Raw genomic sequence first — 25,434 nt, 5'->3', positions numbered from 1 at the left:
GTATTGTTACTTAACAATAATAATTACTCAAGTAGAAATAATGTGTTACTACCCACCTCTGGTTATTTGACAGGGACCACACATATCACAACTGTTAAGCCAGTTAGCTATGAAGCTATCTTCATAGCTAACTCTGGCTGTATCAGTGTCATGTACAAGTGTTTTTTGGAAATTTTGCTCAGTTCATCTCGTAAAGGGAAGGTTGATTTTTGGATTGAAATCCTTTTTTTTGCTCATGTAACCACCTCTTCACAAGGTGAACTGAATATTAAAAAAAAAAAAATAGAAATAGAAGATCTTTGAGCTGGTGGTCGTGACTGTTTTATAGCAGCTAAGGAGATGTTGGTGTTAATTTTGCTCTATTTCCACCTCAACACTCCCTTCTGGAGAATTAAAGAGCATATCTCACCTATAACTGATATTTTTTATGTTTATTTTGGTCTTTTATATTTTACACAGCAGCTATGATTGTGTAATATTCCTTTTAAATCCAAAACATTCAGAAATAAGGAGTTTTCATTATTAATTTTGTGCAGAGTACCCAGAGACTAACTAACTAAACCCAGGGTGTGATACAATGCAATACAAAATGATACAGTACAGTAGGATATGATATGATTCTATACAATACAATTCGCCAACAGTATGGTACAATATGATACTGTATGATATGGTACTGTATGAAAAATAGCCCCTTTAAATCATGTTACAGTGCCTTCAGTTGTTTTGCAGTTACAGCAACAACAAATGGTTTTACAAATTCCCACGAAGACAAATGCAGACAAAGAATTGTCTCAAGGCACACCAGCGTGCTACGCCGCATTATTTAAGAACCCCTGCCATGCATGATGATTAAGATACGGTACGGTACGATATGATGACATTCAATACGTTATGATACATAACAATATTTTATGATAGGATACAGTATGATATGATACCACTGGATACAATACAATGCTTTATGATATACGGTACAATACAATATGTCAAGATAAGATATTTTATGATACTATACAGTATGATATGATATGTTTCAATACGTTACAGTATTTTATGATACGATACAGTATGTTATGATAAGAGACACCACACTATACAATATTTTATGATGCAACACGATAAGGTTCAATACAATATGTTAAGATATATTTTATGATACGATATGGAACAATGTGATACGTTACACTATGTTATAATATTTTATGCTACAATACAGTATGAAAGGATATGAAACAATGTTTTATGATGTGATATGGTACATTTCGATACGAAATAATACGTTGCGTTACGATAAGTTACAATACAGTACATTACTATATGTTACTGTACGTTACAATACGTTTCGATAGGTTATGATACAATAAGTTACATTACGATACACAACGTTACGATATGATATGTTATGATACATTACAATACCTAATGGTATGGTATGTTACGTTAAGATATGATACAATACATTACGATACGTTGCAATCTGATATGATATTTTTTTATGCAACTTGGTACAATATGACATGTTACGATACAATATTTGATGATACAATACTGTATAATGCCATTTGAATTTTTATGATACAATATGATGTTTTATATTATATTGTATTTTATAATACAAACTGGTATAATACAGTTATTTACAACAGACCTGATATAAATTAACATCATATTGATATATAATACAATATAGGATGCTGTGTAATATGATGTGATACCATAGGTGTGATTCTGCAGAACTGATATGTGAGACAGTGTTGATTGATGTTTCTTATTTACACCAAAGGTATTTTTTTTTAATGCGGTAAATTGAGAGTTTTTATAAATAGTATTGAATTTTAAAGCCCTTTGGTATATAATAGAAATTTTCCAGCCTGTTGTCATCTCGTTGTGCGCTATACACAGAAGTATGGAATATGATTGTTGGGCGTGTATTTACTAGTTCAGCATAAATGAAAAACCTCATCACAGTTCTAATGAACACATGCAGATTATCAGTCAAACTCTGTGGTTTTGGTTCATGATGATGTCTGAGGTTTGCAAATGTGCTTGCTGCCCTAGTTTTAGTGCTTCACCTATTTTCCTTTCCACCTCATTCCTCCTCCTCCCTGCCTTCTCAGCTCCCTCACTTCCTCCTTCCCTCCTTCACTTCCTCCTCTCCTCTCCTCCCCTCCCCTCCTCCCTCCCTGGCGGTTTCATGTCCCAGGTGACATAGGGGAGCTGTGCCCTTGAGCGTGCTCCTTGCAGCAGGAGTAATAAATATCCGTCTGCTGTGTTGTGTGTTCATGGAGGAGACTCCCAGGAAAATGAGGCTAGTGTGATATTTCACAGCTCCTCTGAGGAGGCTGAGCTGGTGTTTTATGTTTGTGAATCCAGGAAGGAAAAGCGGTAGGGAGACAATTAGATGAGCCCAGAGCCATTTATATTCCTTTTGAATATTTAAGCATGTCTTTTGTTCGGGTTTTATGTCACAGTGAGTGAGTTTTGCATTAAAGAAATGCTTCAAAGACATATGCCAGTGTTTTGATTGGGGCTTTGCAGTAAAGACTCATCTCTGAGAAGCTCTGAGTGGCTGGCAATTTGGATGAATTATGTAAGAAAAATATGATGCATAAGTAGTTGTAAAGCTGTTGCTTCATTGCTTAGTTTCTCTCTTTCTGCATCTCAGTCTTCTCTTCTTCTGCATTTTCCTTCACTTTCTTTACCTGCCTTTATTTTTTCTCAATTCCCCTCTTCTCTGTCTCTCTCTCTCTCTATTTTCCCCTCTACCCCTTTTAAAAAGCCAAACACAGCTTCAGCAGACGGCGGTTTAACATGAGTCTGGTTCTGCTCAAGGTTTGTGCCTGAAAAAGGGTTAGTTCTTTTTTTTTTCACCACACAAAAAATGGTTGCATTCTGCAAAATGCCGTTCTCATGTTGGGGTAATGTTCTTTAACAGAGAATATAAAGTCTAGTCTTGACCTCTCTGTAAAATGCCTTAAAATAACTTTGGCGTTAAATTGGTGCTATACATATGAAGTTTTACTGATTGACTAAAAAAATAGTGAGAAAGAAAGAAAGATTAAAAATACAGAAGAAAGAAAGAAAGAAAGAAAGAAGAAAGGGAAGAAAAAAGGAAGGAGAAAAAAACAAAGGAAGGAAGGAGCCCACAAAGGAAGAATGGAAAGAAGGAAGAAATGAAGATGGGAAAGAAAGAAGGAACAAACAGAGGAAGGAAGGAAGGAAGGAAGGAAGGAGCAAACAAAGGAAGGAAGCATGGGAGGAGCAGACAAATGAAGGATATAAGAAGTAAACAAAGGAAGGGAGGAAGGAATAAAGAAAGAAATAAAGGAACAAAAGAAGGGAGGAAGGAAAGAAGTAACAAAATTTGAAGTGTGGAAGAAAGAAGGGACAGAAAGAAGAGAGGAAAGAAGGAAAGAAATAAGGAAAAAATGAACAAAGGAAGGAAGGAACTTAAACATGAAAGAAGGTAAGATGGAATGAATAAAAGAAGGTAGAGAGAAGTAAACATAAGGAAAAGACAAACAAATGAAGGAAGGAACAAATGAAGAAACGATGGAAGGAAGGAAGAAAGCAAGGATGAAACAAACTTAGGAAGGAGGGAAGAAACAAACGAAGGAAGGAAGAAATAAAAAATCAAAGGAAGGGTGAAAGGAAAAAATGAAAGAAGGAGGGAACACTCAAAGGAAGGAAGGATGGAAGGAGGGAAAGAAGGATGAAATGAAAAGACAAAAGAAAGGTAAGAGAAAAGGTTAGAAAAAGGTAGAGAAATGAAAAAGCATATTGCGAGAAAAAAACAAGGACAAAGATTTAGATATGTAGAGATGAATGTAGGTGGTGCAGTTTGATCCACAATTAAAATATCTAATACAGTTTTCCTTCTGTATATCTTGGATTTATGGCTTATTACATTGTTTTCAGTCTAATAAACATGAATACTGTGGTGTTTGTGTGTTTGTGTATTTGTGCGAGTGTGTGAGCACAACTGTGTCAAAAGAGATAATTTTCTTCAAGTAGGCTCGACTTCCATCCCCTTCTATTGTAACCCTCCTCAGTAACCATGGTAACCCCGCTGTTTCCAAGGTGGGCTGTTTGCTGCAGCATGCAGCATGGAGGAGCTTCTGATCCACCAATCACGTGATGAGCTGGTCTCTTCTGGTACAGAGCATCTGTCACTCCCTCTGTCAGCTCCCACCACTCTCTGTCTCTCTCTCTCTCTCTCTCTCCTATTCAGTTTCTCGGACACTCGCTCCCTCTCTCTCTTTATCTCTCATCTGAAAGTTGATAGCACTGGAAATTACCCACAGTGCTTTGGTGCCATTCCTTTGGAACAGTGACAGAATGTGAGGCAGCGGCTGAGGCATGAATGGCTGCATGTGACCGTTTGTTCCATCCCTGTGATTGTGTGGGTTTGTGCGTATAATTTCATTGGCAGATCTGCATAAAAAGAAACATTTCCACAAAATAAAACCCTGCCCTGATGTGAGAGATGCTGTTATTTGTTATTATCATACAGCAGGCAGAGGCGAAGCGTAACAACATCGCAGGGGCTTTCCGGCTGGTGACATTTATTTGCACATCTGTTGAGAGCAGCTTTTCCATTGACAAAAAAATCATGCTTTTATTGAACATTTCTGGCCAGGACTGAAGATTTTGAGGTTGTGGAGTGCTGCTTTGATTGATTCTGAATTGCATGTGAAGACTAACTTTTTAAGCTGCCACAGAACAACCAGCAGGATTTTATTTTCAATGTGAACAGTCTGTCCTGCAGTCTTACAGCCTCAAAATTATCTGTAGACATACCTTTTGGAAATCTTAAGGGGATAAACAATTTATACTAACCATTTAACATCTCAGAATCTTGAGAAATCACCTCTTGATCATGGGAAAAGAAGCATTTTTATCTCAAGATGACAGGATACATAAGTCAAGATGTTGAAGAAACAGCCAATTTTAATCCTTATTACAGGAATGTTAAGTCAAAATAAAATGTATGGATGCACTGTGTCTTAACCGCACAAGCATCACATGTTGTTTCACATTGCTCAGGAGTGTGGTGCACAGTTTGAGTCTTTGAAATACAGCTCTCTTTCTGGCAAACTCTTGGTGCTGACAACACTCAAGGAGGTTCAGATTCTTGTCCAAGAGAAGCGTGTTTTATAGAACTTATGGTCTACTTTGGTATCAATTTTATGACAAAAATTTTGGAAAGATCTTGCCTGAACAAGTCTCCCTATTGTTGAACTACTCCTTTTGCTAATGGGTGATACAGCCCCCTAAAGACACAGTATTTAGAATTTCTGCACTGAAATATCTTTATTAATTTAAAAAGTAACCATTCCTATGTTTCGTATATTTTTTTAAAAGTTTTATAGAATCTTAAATAGCCTATTCTTCAAGTTGTCAAAGGCTGATAAATTCTTAATTTTTAGTTGTAACCGGATGTGCCTTTTAGGAGGGTGCCATTGGGTTGCAAGCTCAATCACCAAAACTGACCTCAGTATCGTGGCTCCCTTATTAATAGGAACTTCAGACCAGCGGTACTCAGCTCCACTCTGCCACGGCCTTCCTGTCAACACTTTTTCTTGTTTTGAATTTAGGACTCTGTCTCTGCATCTCATAAGGCGGATTTACTCAATAGATAACCAACATTCTTTTTTCATTCATAAATGTCTCATAATGAAGGAGAAATGCAGCTCTGCCCTTGCAGTTAAACTATTGTCATTTCCTGTCAGGAAAACTGCACTGCACAATTTGGGACAACACTATTCTGTAAGTGCTGTGTATCACAATGAGGTATACTATAGTAAATTATACTAAAGGAAGCATGCAGTTTAAGAACACACTAATTTCTATCCATCCATTTGCCACGCCACTGTTTTGGGTCACGTAGGTTGGAGCCTAGCCCCGCTGTCATTGGGCGAGAGGCGGGGTAACAGCAAACAACCAGGCAAACAAACAACAATCACACCTATGGGCAATCAGTAGTCACCAATTTACCTAACAAGCATGTTTTTGGTCTGTCGGAGAAAGCCGGAGTACCCGCAGAGAACACATACATGCAAGGGAGGAATATGCAAACTCCACATAGAAATGCCCTGGCTGGGGTTTGAACCAGGAACTTTCTTGAGGCAACAGAGCTAACCCCTGTGCCACTGTGCAGCTCACTCTGCACTTTTTTCTTTGGCACAAATACAATTCTATTATCCCCCTATTTTATAGTGATAACTGAAGGAACACGACAGGAAGTCTCCTGCTGTGTTTGGCATTTATGCTGTTCTAATTCTAGGTAAAAGCCAAAGAGCAGAGGCTTTGGAGCATGTGCAGAACGTCCACTCCAGTTCTGGTCTAATTGAGGTATAAAAATGCACAAGCAAGTCAGTCTTCAACTGAATAATCAAGATGTGCTAGTCCAACTCCAAGTGATTTGATAATTACTCACAATAATTTAACTTTTTATAACGTCATGTAAATGTACTGAGTATCAGAGTAATATGATGTTCTAATCTGGATCAGATGGATTGGAAATGTCTGTCAAAAAAACAAAAAACAAAAAACACTGAGCAAAACACACATTTTGCATCCTGGTATATCTCTTAATTCTTTCTGGCCCAGTTAATTATCTCATGACCACTCAGATTGATTTTTGTGTCCCCTTTGGGAGTTCAGATCCCTGGGGTGGGAAGCACTGGTTTAGCATTAACCCTCAGTTTTTGTGGAGCTGTTCTGCTGTGGAGAAAGGTTGTGCTTCCCCCAAGGTAAAAACAGGATATTACAGTTGTGGGTGGTCTAAAAAGATAAGATAATCTGATCCATTACCACCTACAGGTGTAATAACCCAATATCAAGTATATAACTTGGTTGCGATAGTTATGCATGTTACGCTTCACCTCTGCTTACTGATAACTATCAGATCTTTTTTTTTTCCGTGCACATTTTCCAGAAGAGAAGTAAACACATGGTCGCTCTCATATGCTGGGGCTCAACTGTGGATTTGGAGCTAGGATGTGTGAGCAGGACCCAGTCGCCTTGAGCCCCTCATTCCCACCTCCTGCTCAGCTGACTGCAGTGGGGGGCGTGTCTGCTGAGGGTGAGAGTTGGGAGGACAGAGGGTGTCCCTAATACCAAAGTGAAAGCCCCTTAATCCTCTGTTTAAGTGTCTCTGTTGAATGTTGGGGGTGCCCCCTCTTTTTTTCCCCCCTGGCCCCAAAAATAGCGTCTAGTGTTTTTGTTGTTGTAAACCCCGTCTCCAAACGTAGACACTTGAAGAATCGCTTCTCCACGTGTTTGATTTCTTGTAACCAGGGAGCGTGAGCCAAGCCTGGACATTTTATTCACAACACTCACGCTGGTCTTTGTTAGTGGAAAAAAGCTGATAAGCAGGATGACAATAAAGAGCAGCGTGCTGGCAGAGACCAAGGGAGGCAGGGAGAGGGAACCAGAGAGAATGAGTGGGAGGGAGAGGGGGTGGGATAACAAGAGTAGAGAGGAAGGGTGGGGGGTGACACATCGCAGTCATGTCATTTTAGCTAAAGTATTTGTTTCAGCTGCTATTTTCAGTCTGCCCCCCTGTCCCTTAACCTTGGATATCAAGATCACACTGACAAACTCCCCCTCCCACCTATCCACCTAACCGCCCCCTGAGAGTAAATGAAGGTGAGGAAGAAAAGGAAGGATGCAGAGAGGGAGGGAGAAGCCTCAGCTATTATGGTAAGTCTGCACCCTCCTCCCTGATTTAAAGGTGCTTTCTGGGGCAGGGGCCAGCTTTCTGTGAGGCAGCAGGGATTTACTCTTGTTGACACAATTAGAAAAAAAAAAATAGGGAGATAGAGAGGAGACAGGGAGGGTGAGAGGCAGCGTAGCAGAGGGGATTTGGCGTGCGTGTCCTTCCGGCAGCGTGAAAGACGGCGAGATGCTGCGGCTTTGTTTACCCACCACTGGAGACCTTTAAGATAGACACCTCTTCTTCCTCTTCTTTCCTTTTTCCACCCGCTACTCTCATATATCCTCCCTCGTTACTTACCTTTTTTTCCTCCCCACATCTCTCCGTCTGATGTCCAGACAGCGGAAGGAACTGTTGTATCTGCTGCCGCCACTTCTAGGATTTACTGCTGTGCTTTCTTTTTTGTCACCTGAGACGATTGCACCTTCCCCTTTCCTCCATGTGGGATGCATGCCCTCGAGGTGAAGATAAGGACAGAGTTAACTGACTGACTGACTGATGGACTGAATAGATGACTGGTTGTTGGCTTGCCGGCCACTCAGAGCTCAGGTTTCACTCTCCTACACAGAGGAGGGAAAGAAAGAGGGAGAGACAGTGAACATGGCTGTGGAAGAAGGTGCTGTCTTCCTATCACAAGTGAGTAGGCTGATATTTACAATATTTTCACATTTTCAAATGAACTTTATCAGTCTGGAAACTTTGATTTGTGCTGTGATTTGGTGGAGGGATTGCTGACTGCCTCAGAGGTGGGTGTTGTGTATTTTTCCGGGTGTATAGCGACTAGAATAATGCAGTCCTGCTCATATTTTTACGACTGGGTGTGAATGGAGAGTGGAAGTGAGATGTGCTGGGATCACATGTAAAGTGTGTCTGCAGGGTAATAACATGCAGGAGTTTTTTAACAACACATTAGGGAGTGTGGTGTCTTGGTTAATTGCCGATGGACATGTATGTTAATTTTGTCTGTAAAGAGGTGTTTGAATTATTTAGCAGGCTGGATGTTTTACCCTTTAAAGGAAAAAGTTCATTAAGAAATTCAGGAGTTGCATCAACATCTTCATTAGTTTTTACCCCCTTTATTTAAGTAGCCCAAAGAGGGCAAGCACCCACTTCTTCATCCCAGATTTTGGGTTGTTTCCTAGAAATTGTGACTTATTTTTCTTGTTATCTGGGGACAGCAGCGTTGGTTTTTTGTTAGGATAATGATTTAGCTTCAGTTATTTTGTCAGAACTTTCAAAATGAACTCATTATCATAGGAAAAATGGTGATATCTGAAGATAAAGACATGAAGAAGCGGCGAGCTCCAGAAAACTACCACAAGTGATTTGTTAAAACTAGAAAACAAGGTGATATTAAATATATGGATGTTTGACTACAAAGGGTATCTTTCCTTTGGACTGAGCCAGCCTAGCTTTTTCTTTCTGTTTCATATTTTTATAACAAGCTAACCTAACCATCTGCTAAGCCCTGCTTATTAGGGTAACCCTAACCCTAACCCAACTAATATAGGAATCATACATTTTTACATTATTTTGAAAAGTGATTTCTGCAAAGCATCAACTTTAAAGAAAATGAAGCAGATAAAAGAAATTGTAGGTTGTGAGTAAGGTACAAATAAAGCAGATTCTTCCTACCTTACATACAACCTGTTAAAAACACATTAATATTTAGGGATAAGAACAGGCACTTGGTGATATCATATGAAACCAGGATAAGACCATAAAAGATGATTTAGATGAAGTCAGTCTTTAAAAGCATCCCGTAAAAGAGTGATTTAGGCTGAATGATAAAACGGATAATAAAGATTTGATTAGTAAAGGTTATATATGTGAGAACTGAAACCTGACTGCCATACAACTCCAGAAGACAACAGATTGACATGATTATAAAAAAGGCACAAAGTTCCTTTAAAATAATGACTATAATCTTAAAGGTCGCCAGTGGTTGCATTCCAGCAATCAAATATAAAACAAAAACATCAATTCCGATGATTCTCAACCACACTTGTCACCTTTATTATTCCTTTGACTGAGATATCCCTACAGACAAGGGTTAGGGTTCCTAGAAGGATTGCTGAAGATATGTACAAGTATTTTCAAAAATTATGATTGAAAACATAATGTATGATGGGTCATTAGGGCCACCCTTAAAGATTAAAACATAAAGAGGATCCACTCATTTTTTCAGATGAGTTTTCCAGAAAGAGCTTGTTGAGATTACAAAGCTGTATATTTACAAGAAACCAAACTCATGACAAAAAGAATTACAATTACCCAGTTTGAAAAGTTGCAGGTTTTGACGTTAGAAACTTAAAAATTTTAAGGTTTTAAAGTCATAAATTTATGAGAAATCCTACTGCAAACAGTGGCTGGACAGGACTATTTCAAATGTTTCATTCAGATGGCAATGATAATGTTTTAATTCAGGGCTAAAGTCAGAGGTATATCCAAGTATATCAAGGATGCAAGGAAAACGACTTAATCTGGAATGTTTGGTTTTCCATGCAATTGTCTTTTTTTAACTTTATTATCTCAAAATATTTGGTTCATGTTAATTTGCCACTATTAAAGATATTTTTCCTCCACATTTATGACTTTTAAACTTGAAAATTTAAAAAAAAATCAATATTTCCTTTACATTTTTAGAGTGACACTACATGCCTTTGTAATAATGCAGTTTATACGTAGGTGGTTTGTCAAGACCAAGTGTGTATCAACCTATTGCATCAGGATTTTATAAATGAAAACAGATAAAATTGATGTAAATACTTCCAAGTGCATCCTGGGGGGGCTTAGCTTCCCTTAGATACAGATAGGGGGGCTCTAAGTAAAAAATGGGTTGAGCAGAAATGCATATGGCATATGGCTGATTTTAAGTGGTTAAATAAATTCACTCTGAAGTATCTTAAAGCAGCAGTTACTCTTGGAGAGAAACCTATAAATGACTTTGACCTGGATTGTGGTCTCACTTGACTTTCTGACCTTTGTTTGCTTTCTGGGCTGGCATTGTTGGTGTTTTAGTGCCTCTCCTCTGTTAGGCTGATAACTTCTGGTCATGCATCTATCAAATAACTTTAAAGCTTGAATCTATGTATGAGCTGTTCATGTGAGGAGCCACACTCTGTAAAGACAGAACATGTCTGAACCCTGCTTAAGACTGTTCCTGCTGACTTCATTCCATACAAGGCATGTTGCCATCGCTGACTTCTTTGATTCGAATGATGTTGATTCTGCGGTCTTTCAAGCTGGATATCTATGACAAAGTGAGTCTCTTACTGGTGGACAAAGTGGACTACTGCACATCTAACAGGCACACATTTCCTTTAGGAGTTGGAAAAGATGAAATAAGAGCTAAAAAAGAGTGCATTAGTCACATTGGAGGTTATGCCAACAAAACTCTCAGCTTACCTTCAGTAAAAGTCTAGTATCACAATAGTCAGGGAAATGGTCACTGTGTGTGAAGCTGGAGACAGACGCTATTAGAGGTTTGAAGAGAGTATATGCACGCTATTAGCAGCATCTTTTCTCTTGCTCGTTAAAGCTTTGGCCACATTATGGGCCTCTGATGGAGCTGATGTACTTTCACTTTTAGAGGCGAGACTTCCAGCTCACATGATGCAGCACTGTGAGTGGCAGACAGCTCAGTAGGGTGAGCTTTTGTTTTACCTTGCATATCAAAAATATATATTTTTAGATTGATTTTTAGGCTTTTGGCATCTGCTCTACCCACTGAACTAAACTGGTGCCCCAAAGTAACTTTTAACAAAGTAGAAATACTCAATGGAATAGGCTATAAGTTATTACAAGCCACATGTTTCCTTGTGAGGTTTATGAAGAAACATGTTGTTTCACCTGCTCTCCCTTTGCATGTAGTCTCTATATCTCCAAATGTGTGTATGTGTCAGTTGCGGTCAGAGGGCTGAATCCAGTGTGTGATAAAAGTAGGAGGGGGTTTAGATATGAAATCAGAAAACCTCTTAAATTGGTTGCTTTAAATTGATCAGTTTGATTTTAATGCAGCTAAGAGTTATTGATAAATAGTCATGATTATTTAAAAAGACTGTTAAGTGATGGTTTATGTAGGGTCAAAAATCCTTCTCTGGTGCCTGCACAGCAAAACTGGAGTGTTGAATTCTCAGTGTTAAATAATTCAGAGTTGATTTCAACTCCTGCAGTGTAATTATAACTCATTTTAAATCTGTGTTACATGTGTTTAGATGTATTTTCATGTGTTTAAATGTTGTCTGTTGTACAGTGATCAATGCTGGAGGTCCTTTGCTCCTTCTTCTCATCAATTGGAGTTATTTTTGATGTTAGACACTCCTACGCCGTGAGTGAAGTTATCCAGAGTGTTAGTCACTTGCTGCCTGTGGCAGAGGATGGTCTCCAGTAAAAAGTGGTGTGCCAATATTCAACAATGAGCATCATGTAGCTCTGCATTTGTCATTTGGCTTTATCCTTGCCATATCTGACTTTGACCAAGTATAAAAAGTGCATTGCATTGTGTCAATAATTAAGATTCAAAATACTTTAAAATTACACTCAGAGCAAAAGGAAATAACACACTGCTATGATAAAATTGCACTTGAATGTGTAGAAAAACAACACTGTGAGTGCTGAAAACTAACAGGACAAGAGAATTAAAATTTTCACTCTTTCCAAAGTGTGAATTTAACTCTGAACCAGTGAGAATTATATAAAGTCAGAAAAAGTGTTACATTTCACACCATGGAAGCTGAACTGATGATTTTGTTGTGTGATACTTATATTTGTTTTACAGATGTTTCATTTAGTCAACAGGCAGACTGGGTCCAAAGTAAATAAAGTGTATGATATGTCACCTTTAAAGGCGTTGTGTAGCAGATTGACAGGTAGGCGTGTTGTATCTGCTTGTCTGAGGGCTTAAAGCCCGCCTCAGCTTCGCCTCTATGCCTGTTTAAACACTGACTGAGAGTTAGTGTAACATGGCTTTTCCTATATGATGACAGCCATCATTAGAATTTGAAACGGCTCTTCAGAGGGTCACTGAGCCGAAGCCCATTTATACAGTTTATGGTCAAAGGTATCCTGATAGCATGTATCTACTGCCCCCTGTGGCCAAAAAAGGAAAATGTCACAAACACTTTCAGACTGATGCACATCCGAATAAGAGCTGGTCTAAACTTCAAATGGATACTGTAATGAGAGGCTTTGTCTCAGCAAAGCTGTCTTTTTGTGTTCAGTGCTGTGAGAAATACAAATACTGTAATTTATTAAGACGTGAAACACTTACAGATCCAGGAAGTGATTTACTGACATGCTCATTCATTCATTTAAGAACTCACTGCCTCCCACAATCATTTCTCTAAGTGGCTATTAGGAGAAGATGCATTGAAACACTTGTCTCCTGTTTGTAGCTCTCCTAAATGTATGGTGCTTTGGACTTGCATCACTAATACAATTGAAAGTGGTTTTAGAGTAATGTTGATGCTTTAGATATTAGCATTCAATATTTACAGTCAGAGTGGATACTAAGAAGATGAACATCTTGTACACTTGATATCTGAGAATTCTCGTACATGCAAAGACTCTTTTATGGATTACTATTAATTTTGCTGTTGATAGCAAGCTTTGCATGGATACCTCTTTAAGCCTTAATAATGATTTTCAAGCATGGGCTTGTGACGGTGGAGTGGGGGCAGGGATTTATCAATATCTTTGCTAAATTTAGCCTTGAAAGGAAGAGAGAAATTGGGCTACTATGAAGGAGTTAACAAGCGGGCGATTTGGGTGAAGTTGTACCGTTTTTAGACAAGAGAAAGGGATGTTGTGGTTGATAGGGTGAGGCTCTTTGGCACTGCTGGGTGCTGTGGTCTGCCACTGGATGCCCCTGTCTTTGTGCTGGTAGAGCTGTTGAGCACTGTGTGTTTTGTGCTGTCAGGAGAGAAGGGGATAAAGTGAAACAATACAGCCGCTGCTGGTCTGGCTCTATTCTTATAAGCTTACTCAGTTCACCAAAAGCTTAAACCAATGACATCAACGTGTGTGTGTGTGTGTTTCTGTGTTGCATTGCTGCCTACATTTGATTGAAGTGGGCAGTGTCTAAATGTGTGCAGTTATTTTTGCACTGATTTATGAATTAATAGACATGGAGACAATTCTGAGTTTCTGTTTTATTACACGCTCAGTGTAGAGTGCCAAACTGACATCATCGCAGCCTGGCAGCTTGGTGTTATCACTCTTTATACGACTAAATGTCCTCAATCCACGGCGTTGATGTCATGGGAGAAAAAGTGCCAAGTACAGATTCAGCACAAATGAAAACAAACGTTCTGCAGCCCCAAACATCACAAGTCTTCATTGGTAGAATAAAAGAGATGTGAGGCACTCAGAAACCTGTCTGCTCAGCCTTTAGCATCAGATACTCAGCACCAATACAGTTTTTACAAGCTCTAAAACATCCTATGCTTCATTATTTGGCAATACAGTAGCTATACAACAAATCCTAATACTTTTCTCATCAGTTTTCTCTTGAGGGATATCAGAACAAAGTCCTGTTGGATTAATTTGAGGATCAGAATCATCTTTATTGTTCAGCTGTGTTAAAGCATACATTAATTATAATCAGTATTCAAATATTTCTCACTTGCTCCATGGAGACGTGGGTATAATAACCTGCTTTCAAATTGTTTTAATGTACTAAGATGGAACTCGAGCTGGCTGTCAGTTGACCTTAGATTATTTTTAGTGATAAAAATGAATGCTTTTTGGATTTATTTGGCATCAGAAGTAACAATATGCTTGCACAGGTATTTTACAAAACATTGCAAGTTGACATAGAAACTTTGAGTTATAGCAAACATGCAGTGTGATAATATTTGTGATGTGACTACAGATTTTCTTTCTTTATTTTACATTTCATCTCGTTTGATTTTCTCTGTGTTTTGTTTTTTCAAATCCTTTTTCATATCCTAGAAAAATAAAGATATTTCAGTTTTATTTTATTTCATAATGTCATGCAACTCATCATACTAGTCCTCAGTTATGTCTACCAATTGTTTCATTCAATTTTTAAGCCTTTTTTGGACATTAATTTGGAGAGGATAGGACAGTGGATAGTGTAGGACAGCCTCTCCCAAGCTTCAACCATAACACAAGACTCAGATTATACTTTATATTTATCATATCTTGTTTCATTAATTGGAAATTTCAATGCAAACACTTTGCTTTCAGATGCATGAACTTTCTTGGAAGCTGTTTGTGGGGTCACAAAGTATGATTGAGCCACTGTCATTTATTTTGTTTTATAAGGCATCTGCAAAGTCACTTAAATGTTCTAATATTTTTCTCATTAAATTTACTTTGTGGCCAAGCAAACCCTTCCAAGAAGCCTTGATGTCTCAGAAGATACTGATAGATTCTTTAAATTTGGAAGCAAGCTGCACAGAAGGATATTTAACAGTGTCACCAGTTAATCCAACACCAGTTAAACCATGACACAGGTTGTGTGCATCAGACAAAATAAATGTTAAGAAGGTGGCGTGAGTTAAAAGTTCCAGCTGTGCTTTGTTAATTCTGAAACTTTAAATAATGAGTTATCAAGTATTTTATGACCTCTTAAAACTGGATTATTATTTTTTATTTCTATGACTTTAAGTTATTTTAAATTACCTCTCACTGCCCACCTAGCCCCAGACCACACTTTGGGATGCACTGGTGTTGAAATTAAGGGAGAGAGATGGGAGAAGAAATGCGAGGAAGGAGCAACATGTCAAATTAAAACTCAGGCTCCCTGCTTGGACGACCAACTACTGTTTATGAGATGTGGCCTAGCCACTAGGCTACCTGAACCCCTCCACAAAAGGTTAATGGTATGTGGTTCAACATGCTTCTTGTTGTCACTTTTAATGCATACTTGAAATAGTAGAATTGTAATGTAATGATATAGAACCAGAGTCTTTCTCGAAGGTGAAAAAATGCACAATATTTTTGACAAAATTGTTTTTGAACTTCCAAAGGTGATCTTCAGTGTTCAGACCAAGGTTAGAATTTCCAGTGAACTTTTGATTCATTTTATTGGCTGGTTTGCAAACTAGATTGAGATTTCTTTCCATTTGTTGTTGTTGTTGTTGTCGTTACTTCTTGTTCTGTTTTTTGTTTTTTTTTTTGGGTGTTTTTGTTTTCAGCTGACCTAGGTTTGGATTGGCCTGTTATACCACACAATGTGCACGAACAGGCACGTTGTGTCGTATAGCTCCTACTAGCCACAGACCGACCCCGCAAGTTTCTCCTCTATTTTCCAGTCCAAAGAACCTCCTGCCTCCCAGACTAGTCCTTCCAAGATCCTCTAGTGACGTACATGAAATGCGTCACCAGAGGATCTCCATGCTGACTGACCATCGCAGCATGAGTGATTAGCTTGAATTCAGATTTTTAAATCATGCAAATGAATAAATGAAGCGAACGGTTAAACGTGGAGCGAATTACCACACATTTGCCATGTTTGCACCACCCAAGGCCAACACGTGTCTCCTTGCGTCTTTACATTGACTTTACCTGTAAATAACTGGTGTGAATGATTTTACTCTGGTGTGAACACACCATTAAACTTTAGGTGTTTGTTTTTGTATGACCAGTATTTACAGCTGTTATATGCAGATTTTTATTGCCAAATTATTAGTTGTACATATTGTCAGAAATGTTCATAGTTATACCAATGATTCACTTTCTAAGTTAGTAACTGTCAATGCCAATATGCATATAAAATAATGCATCTCATAACAGTTGAATAACTTGAATAACTTTCACCACATCAAGAAAAAACCTTTTCTGAATTGTAAATTTCATATCTGCCTCCAGCATTACATCTCTACACCTCTAGAGGAAGTCTTAAGGGTGTATTTAAAGTTTTAAATACCAATGTCACTTTAAAAATATCCTTCCAGCTGTTAGAGGATTTACCTTCAAGCCTAAATAGGCAGGTCATCCATAAAGGTATGCCTTTGAAAGAAGTCGAGGTTCTATAACTCCACTACTGAGACTTCACTGTTATAGTTTTTCCTTTTATGGAGCATGTGCATACCAGAGGGCATTCTTAATCAGAGCCCAGACAGCCACTTCCCTGTAAATTAGCTATATTCTTAACTTTTTAACTATGTAATTGGGAGTGGTATGATTCTGAGCTTTTCCGGTTTTCACTTGTGTTTCAGGATTTTCCCTCCGTGTGTCTCTCTCATCCTCTCTCTCCAATCCTACATTAGATTAATGCTTTCCTTCAGGCTTAACCTAGTCTTTAATGGACCCATTTTCTTTGAACCTCTGATCTGTGGAGGCTTAACGATATTTCTCTTACTAATCTCTCACCCTGTCCCATGTAATGCTTCATTCACAAAGACTTGAAGTTCCCTCATGCTGGATGTAGATGTGATGTGGGTGGAGGCTCGGACATGTTGGTCACTGTTGTTCACAGCAGGCGTTAAGGGATAAACCAGCGAGAGCGATGAAGAGTGACTTATGGATGAAGACTACTTAATCTGTTGGCACTTAAGCTTGAGCAGAGGGAGAAGCAAAGAGAGCTGCATGATATTTAAAAATGGTAAACTCTGAAGAAATTTGCAAATTTTACAAGCACATACCTTCAGGAATAGTGCTAATGTTTCATTGCTAATGTTCAGGGCATTATCTTTTTCTTACATGGTATTAAATGGTGTAAATCACTGGGTTGTTGTCATGTCCGCTGCCTGTGATCAGTATATTTCCATGTCCGAGGTTTTAGAGCTGACAAGTCTAACATTTTGTGACAACAAAGCTCTGAGAGTCAACAGTCACCAAGTCATGCTCTCCACAGCTTGGCGCACAAAAGGGACACATGTCGGTTATGTAAGAGACAGGACAACTGTTTTGATGTACCAGCGTGCAGACTCGGAAGCACATGCTGCATATTTATTTCATTTTGTGGGAAAACTTTGACTAGAATAATTGATGGTGGAGTGACGTTGGATGGTGATGTTCTAAAGTTAGATTCTAAGATCATGTTGAAGTGAGGCTCTAAGTAGGGCAGAAAGTCAATTCAAGTCCTTTTAGTGCACAATTTAAAAGAATACATTTTGACCCAAATGTTCCACCAGAGAGCAAAAATACAGCAAGCTATGTCAAGGAAATTTAGACGTGATAAAAATTACACAGTGACTTGGCGTAATGATACCTCTATATGGAAAAAATCAACACACAAAAGCTGAGATAACTTCATACAACTCTTAAGCTCATTTTAATGCCATATGAGATTTATTGAAACAACAATATAGTATGACTTTTAAGAAAATCCATCTATAAAAGCCAAAATTATAACAGCCAATATTAATCGTCATAAGATACAAAAGCAGATCAATAAGGCAAAGAAAGGGAAGTTATGCAAGTGTGTCATATAATAAAGAAATAGTATGCCACAAGCTATCTTGTTGACACTTTTTCTCATGACAAAGATTTTGTTTTCACTCCCAGGAGACCACTGGTCAATGGTAGCTATATTGTAGTGGTATAATAGAAAAATACAAGGTTCTTACTTGTGTGACAGTGACACAGAGTGTTTACAACAGTACATCATGAAGGATAGTTGTTCACCATGAGAAACTGGTGGCAATACACTTCCCACCATACCGTATCATATTGTACCATAGTTTCTACTGAAATAAATTCTAAAAGGACTATGCATCTGCCTGTTTGGATATGGTGGCTGGTTTCCCCCTGTTGAGGTTTTTGATGATATCTAATGAATCGACAGAGTTCTATCTGGCACAGTGCAGCACCTGCATTTGCTTTTGCTCTCCTATATATCTGGAAATAATAGGCTAATAATAATTTGATAACTCTCTAATAATAATTTGATGTAGCCAAGCATGCTGCCAATACCAGCCGTTTCCATACTATACCTTACTATGTGCTACAAAAAATAACATCAGTACAGTAATTTGCAAAATGCTACCATAGTATGCTTAGGTTTCATTAGGTTTTTTTCTGATACTTGTGCTAAATCAATACTTTTTATACAATGCAAGCACCTAAGCACGCCTGAATCGGAATTGCTTTTGACAGAAACAAAGTGTATTGTTGAACTTGGGGGGACAGAGCCTTCTCCATAGCCACCCCCTCCCTCTGGAACTCACTCCCTAAACATATCCAAGACTGTACAGACTCATCCACATTCAAATCACTGCTCAAAACTCACCTTTTTAAACTGGCTTTTAATGTTTGATTGTTGTTGTCTTGTCACTTTGACTGCATGTTTGTTTGTTTGTTTGTTTGTTTGATCGTGATATTGTCCTGTTTTGGCTTTTCATGCAATGCATTTTATTATTTTTGTACAGTGTCTTTGAGTTCTTGAAAAGCGCTCTATAAATAAAATGTATTATTATTATTATTATTATTATATTATTGAAGGTTGGCAGGAGAATAAAAGCTGATTAACAGAAATATCTTTTAAAGGTGCCACTAGAGCACTGGATAAGAAAAAGAAACCAGTGCAACTTTTTTAAGTAATAAGCTCAAGAAAAATGTGTCATCAATGAAATGAAATGAAGCATTGATATCCGTGTTTTAATTCGGCTATGTTGGTACTGGTACTATGTCAGTACTGGATTTCAATCCTCAGCCCTAACGTTAAGTATTGTGAGGTACAGTTAGATACAGAACAATGCAGTCATTTCGGGTAATAAGACACAATACGATATAATAAGGTATAGTAAGATGTGATAATGTATGATATGATAACATAAAGCAGGAAATGATACAATATATAATATGATCCACGTGATAGGATACAGTATGGTCGGTATGTTACAGTACTATACCATACGCTAAGACATGATAAGATACAATATGGTATACTAAGATATGATATGATATCCTACAATACACTATGATACAGTAAGACACTTTACAGTAAGATATGGTGTGATGGGAAACAGCAGGACACATTTTGATACCAAGTAAGTTGTTTTTCTTGACCTCTGTCTGCAGCACACGTATCAAAACTACGCCTTGTGGGGCGCACAGATAGTCTAGTGGTCTAAGGCGCAACCCATGTACGTGGTTGGCCTGGGTTTCAAAATCCGGCCTGTGGGCCTTTGCCGCATGTCTCTCCCCAAACTCTCTCCCGTTTCCAACTCTATCCACTGTCCTCCTCTATAGAATTAAGGCATGAAAAGCCCAGAAACAAATCTTAGAAAAAAAAACTACTTGCACATGAAATAGCACTTTATACCATGCACTTCATTCAGCACAGTTTTCATTGTTTCATATTTCATTGATCTTGTTATCGCATGTTTGCTGGGCTGGGTCACTGTATATAATCCCTCCAGTGCATTCTGGGTCTTCAAGTAGGTCTTCTTCCAGCCAGGCATGCCCAGAAAACCTCCAAAGGGAGGTGTCCAGGAGGCATCCTGAACAGATGCCTGAACCACCTCAACTGGCTCCTTTTGATGTGTGGGAGCATTATCCTATATTCATTTGGGGAAATTTGTCTTGAACTCCCTGCTGTACACATTAATTTGCCTTAACAGTAGAAGGATTAAAGAAGTCTGTGTCATGTGTTTTGTTGTATTATTTGGATTTTATTTTACTATAATGATTATATTTATATTTGCTTATCACCAGTTCTTTGGCATTTTTTCATTCCAGTGGGTAGAAATTAAGAAATACTTTTTTTCTGTTGGTGATATCCAGAATTAAAGTATGAAAACATAAGCTAGTACGCAAGAAAACTCAACTAATTCCATAACCATATAAACACACCAGGCAAAGGTAAATTGGTTTAGTCAGATTTCCACACCGCACTAATGCAAACATTTTGTATTGTTGTTTCAAGAGATTTGGGCCACTGAGTTCAGTGTTTACAAGTCTGCAGGAGTCAACGCTGTAATTTACTGTACAGTGCAATGATGGATTCTTTGGCAGCTGTTACTCTTATTTGAGTGCTTGCAAATCCTCATTCTTCATGAATTATCTTAAGCTTTTATGGTGCCTCTTTAAAACTTCCAGCCCTTTTCAGTTTGCACATTTTAAGGGTAGGTACTGTACATTACATGTTACTGTTGTACTCGTGGCTCATCTTTGTGCTTGTTCAGGCTCTGTGCCAGTGACACACTCTGTTGTATCATGTCTTTTTCTCAAGGCCACTAGAACAGAAACATCATTAGCAGCTTAGTGCTGTCAAACTGCTCTCAGGGGGTTTGGGGGGGGTGGGGGATTTAGGAAAGGAATAAGACTTTTCTAGATGCTGGCTGATTGTCTGCAGAGATATGATCTGAAGCTTAATGGTCTCTTGTATTCAGGAAATGACTTGGTTTCCAGCAACACTGCCTTATCTGCACATTACTTTGTTTGACTAAACATGCTTTATGAGCACACACAGACACAAATATTTTCCTTTAAGTGCTTATCTTAAAAACAATCTGACTCTGGATGTCTCACATTTCCATGTTCGTCAGAGTTATTTCTGGAAAAACATGGTGAGGGGGAGGTGTAGAGGACAATGTTAGATAAGTGCTCGTAGCGTTTTTGCCCTGCTGAGTTTATCCTAAGAGTCTCCGGACATGAGGCTAAAAATAGCAGGTCTGGGCTTTTGATAATTCAGGGGAATTTAGTTTTTGAGCCGCTATTACAAGCAGCGTATCACAGTTTCCCACTCTCAGCTGCTCCAGTGCTGATTTTACAAAATACACTGCCGCGAAGAAGCAAAAACAAAATGTGCAGAGTTTGCTTTGTGTCATTTTATGTCAAACCAAATGTCCTAGGAGCTTAAATGAACACATCGAAGAAACCATCTCTTTTTCTTTGTCCCATCCTTCTGTCAATCCCCCCCTCCTTCTCCTCTTTTCTTTCTCCTCCTTTCTCACATGTGCACACACATACACACTGCATTTATTATAGGGGCAAAAACATGCTTGCCTCATCATTTTATTTTAGTGTGCAAAGCCCTATTTCTGTAGCGATGTAAAGGACAGCCAAGCAGAATAGAGAATGCTCTGCTCCTTGTAGCACAGCGACATCGCTGCTGTATTCAGAGGAGATGTTTGTGCAGGAGAGGAGGTCTCTGTGGCGGCTGGAAAGACCACCCGGTCACTGAACTTCCTACATTTGGGACTCAGAGACGTTTGGATGTTACAAAAACTGGAGTAGGGGTCCGCAGGGATCGAATGGATGACGGAGGATGACGTGAACTGTTAGGGTGATACTCTGCGGTGTTAGCTTTCTCATGGATTCACTTTTGGAGATGTTTAGCCTTCATTGGACTTCATATTTGTTCTAACAGGATTATGGATCTTCTATATGTGTGGATTTGGGCTTTGTTTTTCCCTCTGTTCAGATGTTTGAGGATTTTTGATGAACTATGACAGAGTTCTACCTGGTACATTAGCATTTCAGCACATGCATGTGCTCCTGCTCTCCTAAATACCTGAAAATAACAGGTTCATAATATTGTAGATAAGCATGCTCTCTGATTGTGAAATGACATACTTACCCCTCTCTTTCTCTCTGTTTTCCCTTCTCTACAGTCTGACAGTAATGCCAGTTATCTGCGAGCAGCCCGTGCAGGAAACCTTGAAAAGGTCCTTGACTACCTCAAGTCTGGGGTTGAGATCAACATTTGCAATCAGGTACGTTTTTTGACGCTGTTACTGAAAAGGTAAAAAACTCCCTTTTTTTCTTAAGGTCTTTGCAAAGCAAAATCAACAACTGGACTCCACACACACAATCTAGGTTGCTTGAAATGTGAAAAGACTAAGAACTATACCTAACTAAATGGATTTAGACTGTTTTAAAGTGTTGCATCACTTTTAGGTTCAGGTTATTTCGAGCAGGGCTAAATGCAGGGCTCCATGATGCTTCCGAGTTCCTTTACAGAGTCCCACCCTCCCACAGTGATGTAGAAAAGAAACACAAAGCCCTTTATCATCTTCTTTTCCCCACTTGATTATGAGCTATAAGATTCCACATTGCAGTCTGCAGCTGGCAGTGTCTTCATTTTGCAGGTGCATCCTCCCTGGATACCAGAAAATAAAAGACATTTCTGAGGAAAGGAGTGCAGTGTTTGATAGTTGAGGAAAGGCTTATCTTACCCATGAGTGGGTTTGGTTTTGGTATCCCAGAGCAGAGATAACTGCCTTATTTTCCATGATTTTTGAAACTTATTGTTCTGTATTTAGGAATTTTGTTTCTTGAGTGAAATTTTGTAACCTTGCTAGGCAGATGGAATGACCAGATTCTATGCCTGTCATCAGGCAGACCATCCTGTAGAGCTTCAAGTTAAAATGGCAAAGAATGGTCCGACCAATCAGCATCAAAAAAGAGGCATTGAAGCCACTGCAGGCCTGTTAACAATGGAAGCTGGAAAAGGAATTATCATGATTGCAGCTATTGTGGCAGTTTTATTAGCGGTGGACAACATTGCTTTATTAAAGGAGAGCAAAGAATCACACTGAAAACCTTTGCTCTTCTGCTGACCAGCTTCAACAAGAGTTTAATTTACCAGCTGGCTCAAGTCATAGAGAACAACAACACATGCTTGTGTATCCTGTGTTATCTAAACCCAGCGCAAAAAGTGAGAAAATGTGTTTGGTAGATTATTTCTGCTACTTGGCAATAAATGTTACACAGCTGGAATGCCTGTTTATTTCTCTTTTAAACGGTGCCACATTTGTAAGGAACATGCATTTGTAGGATGAGCAGCAGAGCTGAGTATTCGGGTTGCATCCATGCAAAATTTGCCAAATCTCTGCCAGTGCCACTCAGCATGTTTTGCCTTTGAATCTTGCTTGGTGGATTGGATGACAGGAGCCTCAGTAGCATGTGGAAGAACCATACACAGCCACAACAGCCTGGCACCTCCCCCTCATGCTGGTCACCAGCCTGGTCACACACTGCTGTGTGATGGCATCTCATTCTTCAACCAGTATTTGTCACAAGTCAGCCAATTTAGTTGTGTTGGTCACTCTAGCATGAACAGCACACCCAAACTGATCCCACAAGTGTTCACTGGGGTTGAGGTCAGGACTGCTGGCAGGCCATTTCATCCTCTCCACTCCCAAATTCTGGAGGTAGTCTCTGATAAACCCTGCCCTGTGGGAGCGAGCCTTGTAATCTTGGAGGACAGAGTTGGTGCCAAAGTGTGGAGATAGATGATCACCACTGGCTGCAGAATCTCATCTCAATAGCTCTCTGCATTGAGATTAGGGCTGAGCAATTATTCGAAAATTAGATCAAATTGCAATATGGCCTGGTGCAATTTACAAATCACAGAAGGTGCAATAATTATTTAACCAACTTTGAAATTTTTTTGCTGCAGAGATGTTCAAAATTATTGTCATGTAATCATCCATGTGGCAGTTTTTTCAGAATAGTCAACAAAAATTCTACTTTTTGTACATTTTTCTTACTAAATATGAGAATGACATAAAAATTATGACTCCCTTCAATACAGCAGTACCTTTTCAATTTGCACTACAAGTCAATATAATCACAATTAGATATTTTTTGAAAATTTTCAGCCCTGGTTTTATCTAATATCGTGTTAGTTATAGAATGCTTTATTGCTTGTGTTTTTTGCAAAAAAAACATAAGATCAGGAGCTCAAGAAAAAATTTCATATCATATCGCAACTGCAATATTGGGGGGAAAAATATTGCAATTAAATTATTTTCCCAAATTGCTCAGCCCTAATAGAGACAGCCTCCAATGATGACAAGCCTCGTTTTTCTAGTGAGGGAGATACCGCTCCACACCATCACACTGCCTCCACCAAAAGCGGGTGGGGCACTCTATCAGCTACCAAGGCCCTGCCCTACCCACACACCATCTATGGGTTGTTGCCCAGATTGATGTGACATATATCGTGTATATATCTTAAACTTAAAAATGTGTATTTTTATTGCTTTATGCAAAATAGAAAAGATTATTATTGCATTTATTTTTACACTTATAAACTCACTTACAGCATAATGCTGTAACAAGCAATATCATCCTCCATGTTGAATATTTAATACATTTAACTCCTTCATTTAACACTATGAAACATTAACCCACGATATATCTTCATGTATAAGATACAACTGCACTGTTTCTGTTTCCTCCTCAGAATGGTCTAAACGCTCTCCATCTAGCCTCCAAGGAGGGGCACGTTGAGGTTGTTGCTGAGCTGCTGAAGCTCGAAGCTGCTGTGGATGCAGCTACAAAGGTAAGACCCGCCCCCGTCACCTATCATGGCTCAGTTGGACTATATTTGGATCCTGCACACAAACATGGCTGCGCTGTAGGATTAAACAGCATGCAGCTACAGTAGCACTGCTGCAAGTGTGCAGCCTTTGTTGGGGCTTGTTATTGGATCAATATTTAATGATAGCTGAGGGGATTGCTGCTGGGAAAAGAGAGAGAAATAAGCAAGAGAAAGAAATGTATGTCAGAGAGAGGCAAGAGGAGTTCAGTTTAATTACAGTAGGGTGTTTTGTTGTAGGTTTTTGTAAGAAAGAAGAAGGAAGGCCAGATCAGTAGCAGTACTAGTGCTTTAATTCATCTCCTGTTTTTCTCATACATCAGGGGAGTGTCTTTTTCTTTGGAGCATCTTTACTGATTGTAAAGTTGAAAGGAAAAGCCAGTAAAAAAAAATATTCAGATTTGTCCCCAGAAGGCGTTCACTCCCATTTAGTTGTCTGGTTCAGCCTCTGTGCCACAGGCCTCAA

At 38.8% G+C, this 25,434-nt stretch overlaps 1 protein-coding gene across 31 annotated transcripts in view; it reads left to right on the top strand.

The window, feature by feature from the left end:
• LOC121510735 (ankyrin-3-like) overlaps positions 1–25,434 on the top strand; it is a 221,904-nt gene that overhangs the window by 94,591 nt on the left and 101,879 nt on the right. For 28 of the 31 annotated variants that reach the window (XR_005991985.1, XR_005991971.1, XR_005991982.1 and 25 more), the window contains exons 2-3: positions 22,255–22,356; positions 24,834–24,932. Coding sequence is in view for 7 of the 31 variants with exons in the window: in XM_041788925.1 (XP_041644859.1) it covers positions 22,255–22,356; positions 24,834–24,932 (201 nt within the window). In the remaining 24 variants the exon portion in view is untranslated. Of the gene's footprint in view, positions 1–7,575; positions 7,711–7,982; positions 8,360–21,956; positions 22,107–22,254; positions 22,357–24,833; positions 24,933–25,434 lie in introns of those variants that run through there. The other 3 variants (XM_041788926.1, XM_041788927.1, XM_041788928.1) reach the window with 3 other exon arrangements.

This window comes from Cheilinus undulatus, linkage group 6, assembly GCF_018320785.1.
Source record: "Cheilinus undulatus linkage group 6, ASM1832078v1, whole genome shotgun sequence".
In the NCBI taxonomy this organism is placed as follows: domain Eukaryota; kingdom Metazoa; phylum Chordata; class Actinopteri; order Labriformes; family Labridae; genus Cheilinus; species Cheilinus undulatus.
Note: the sequence above shows the minus strand (reverse complement) of the source record. Positions and strands in the feature narration are given on the sequence as shown.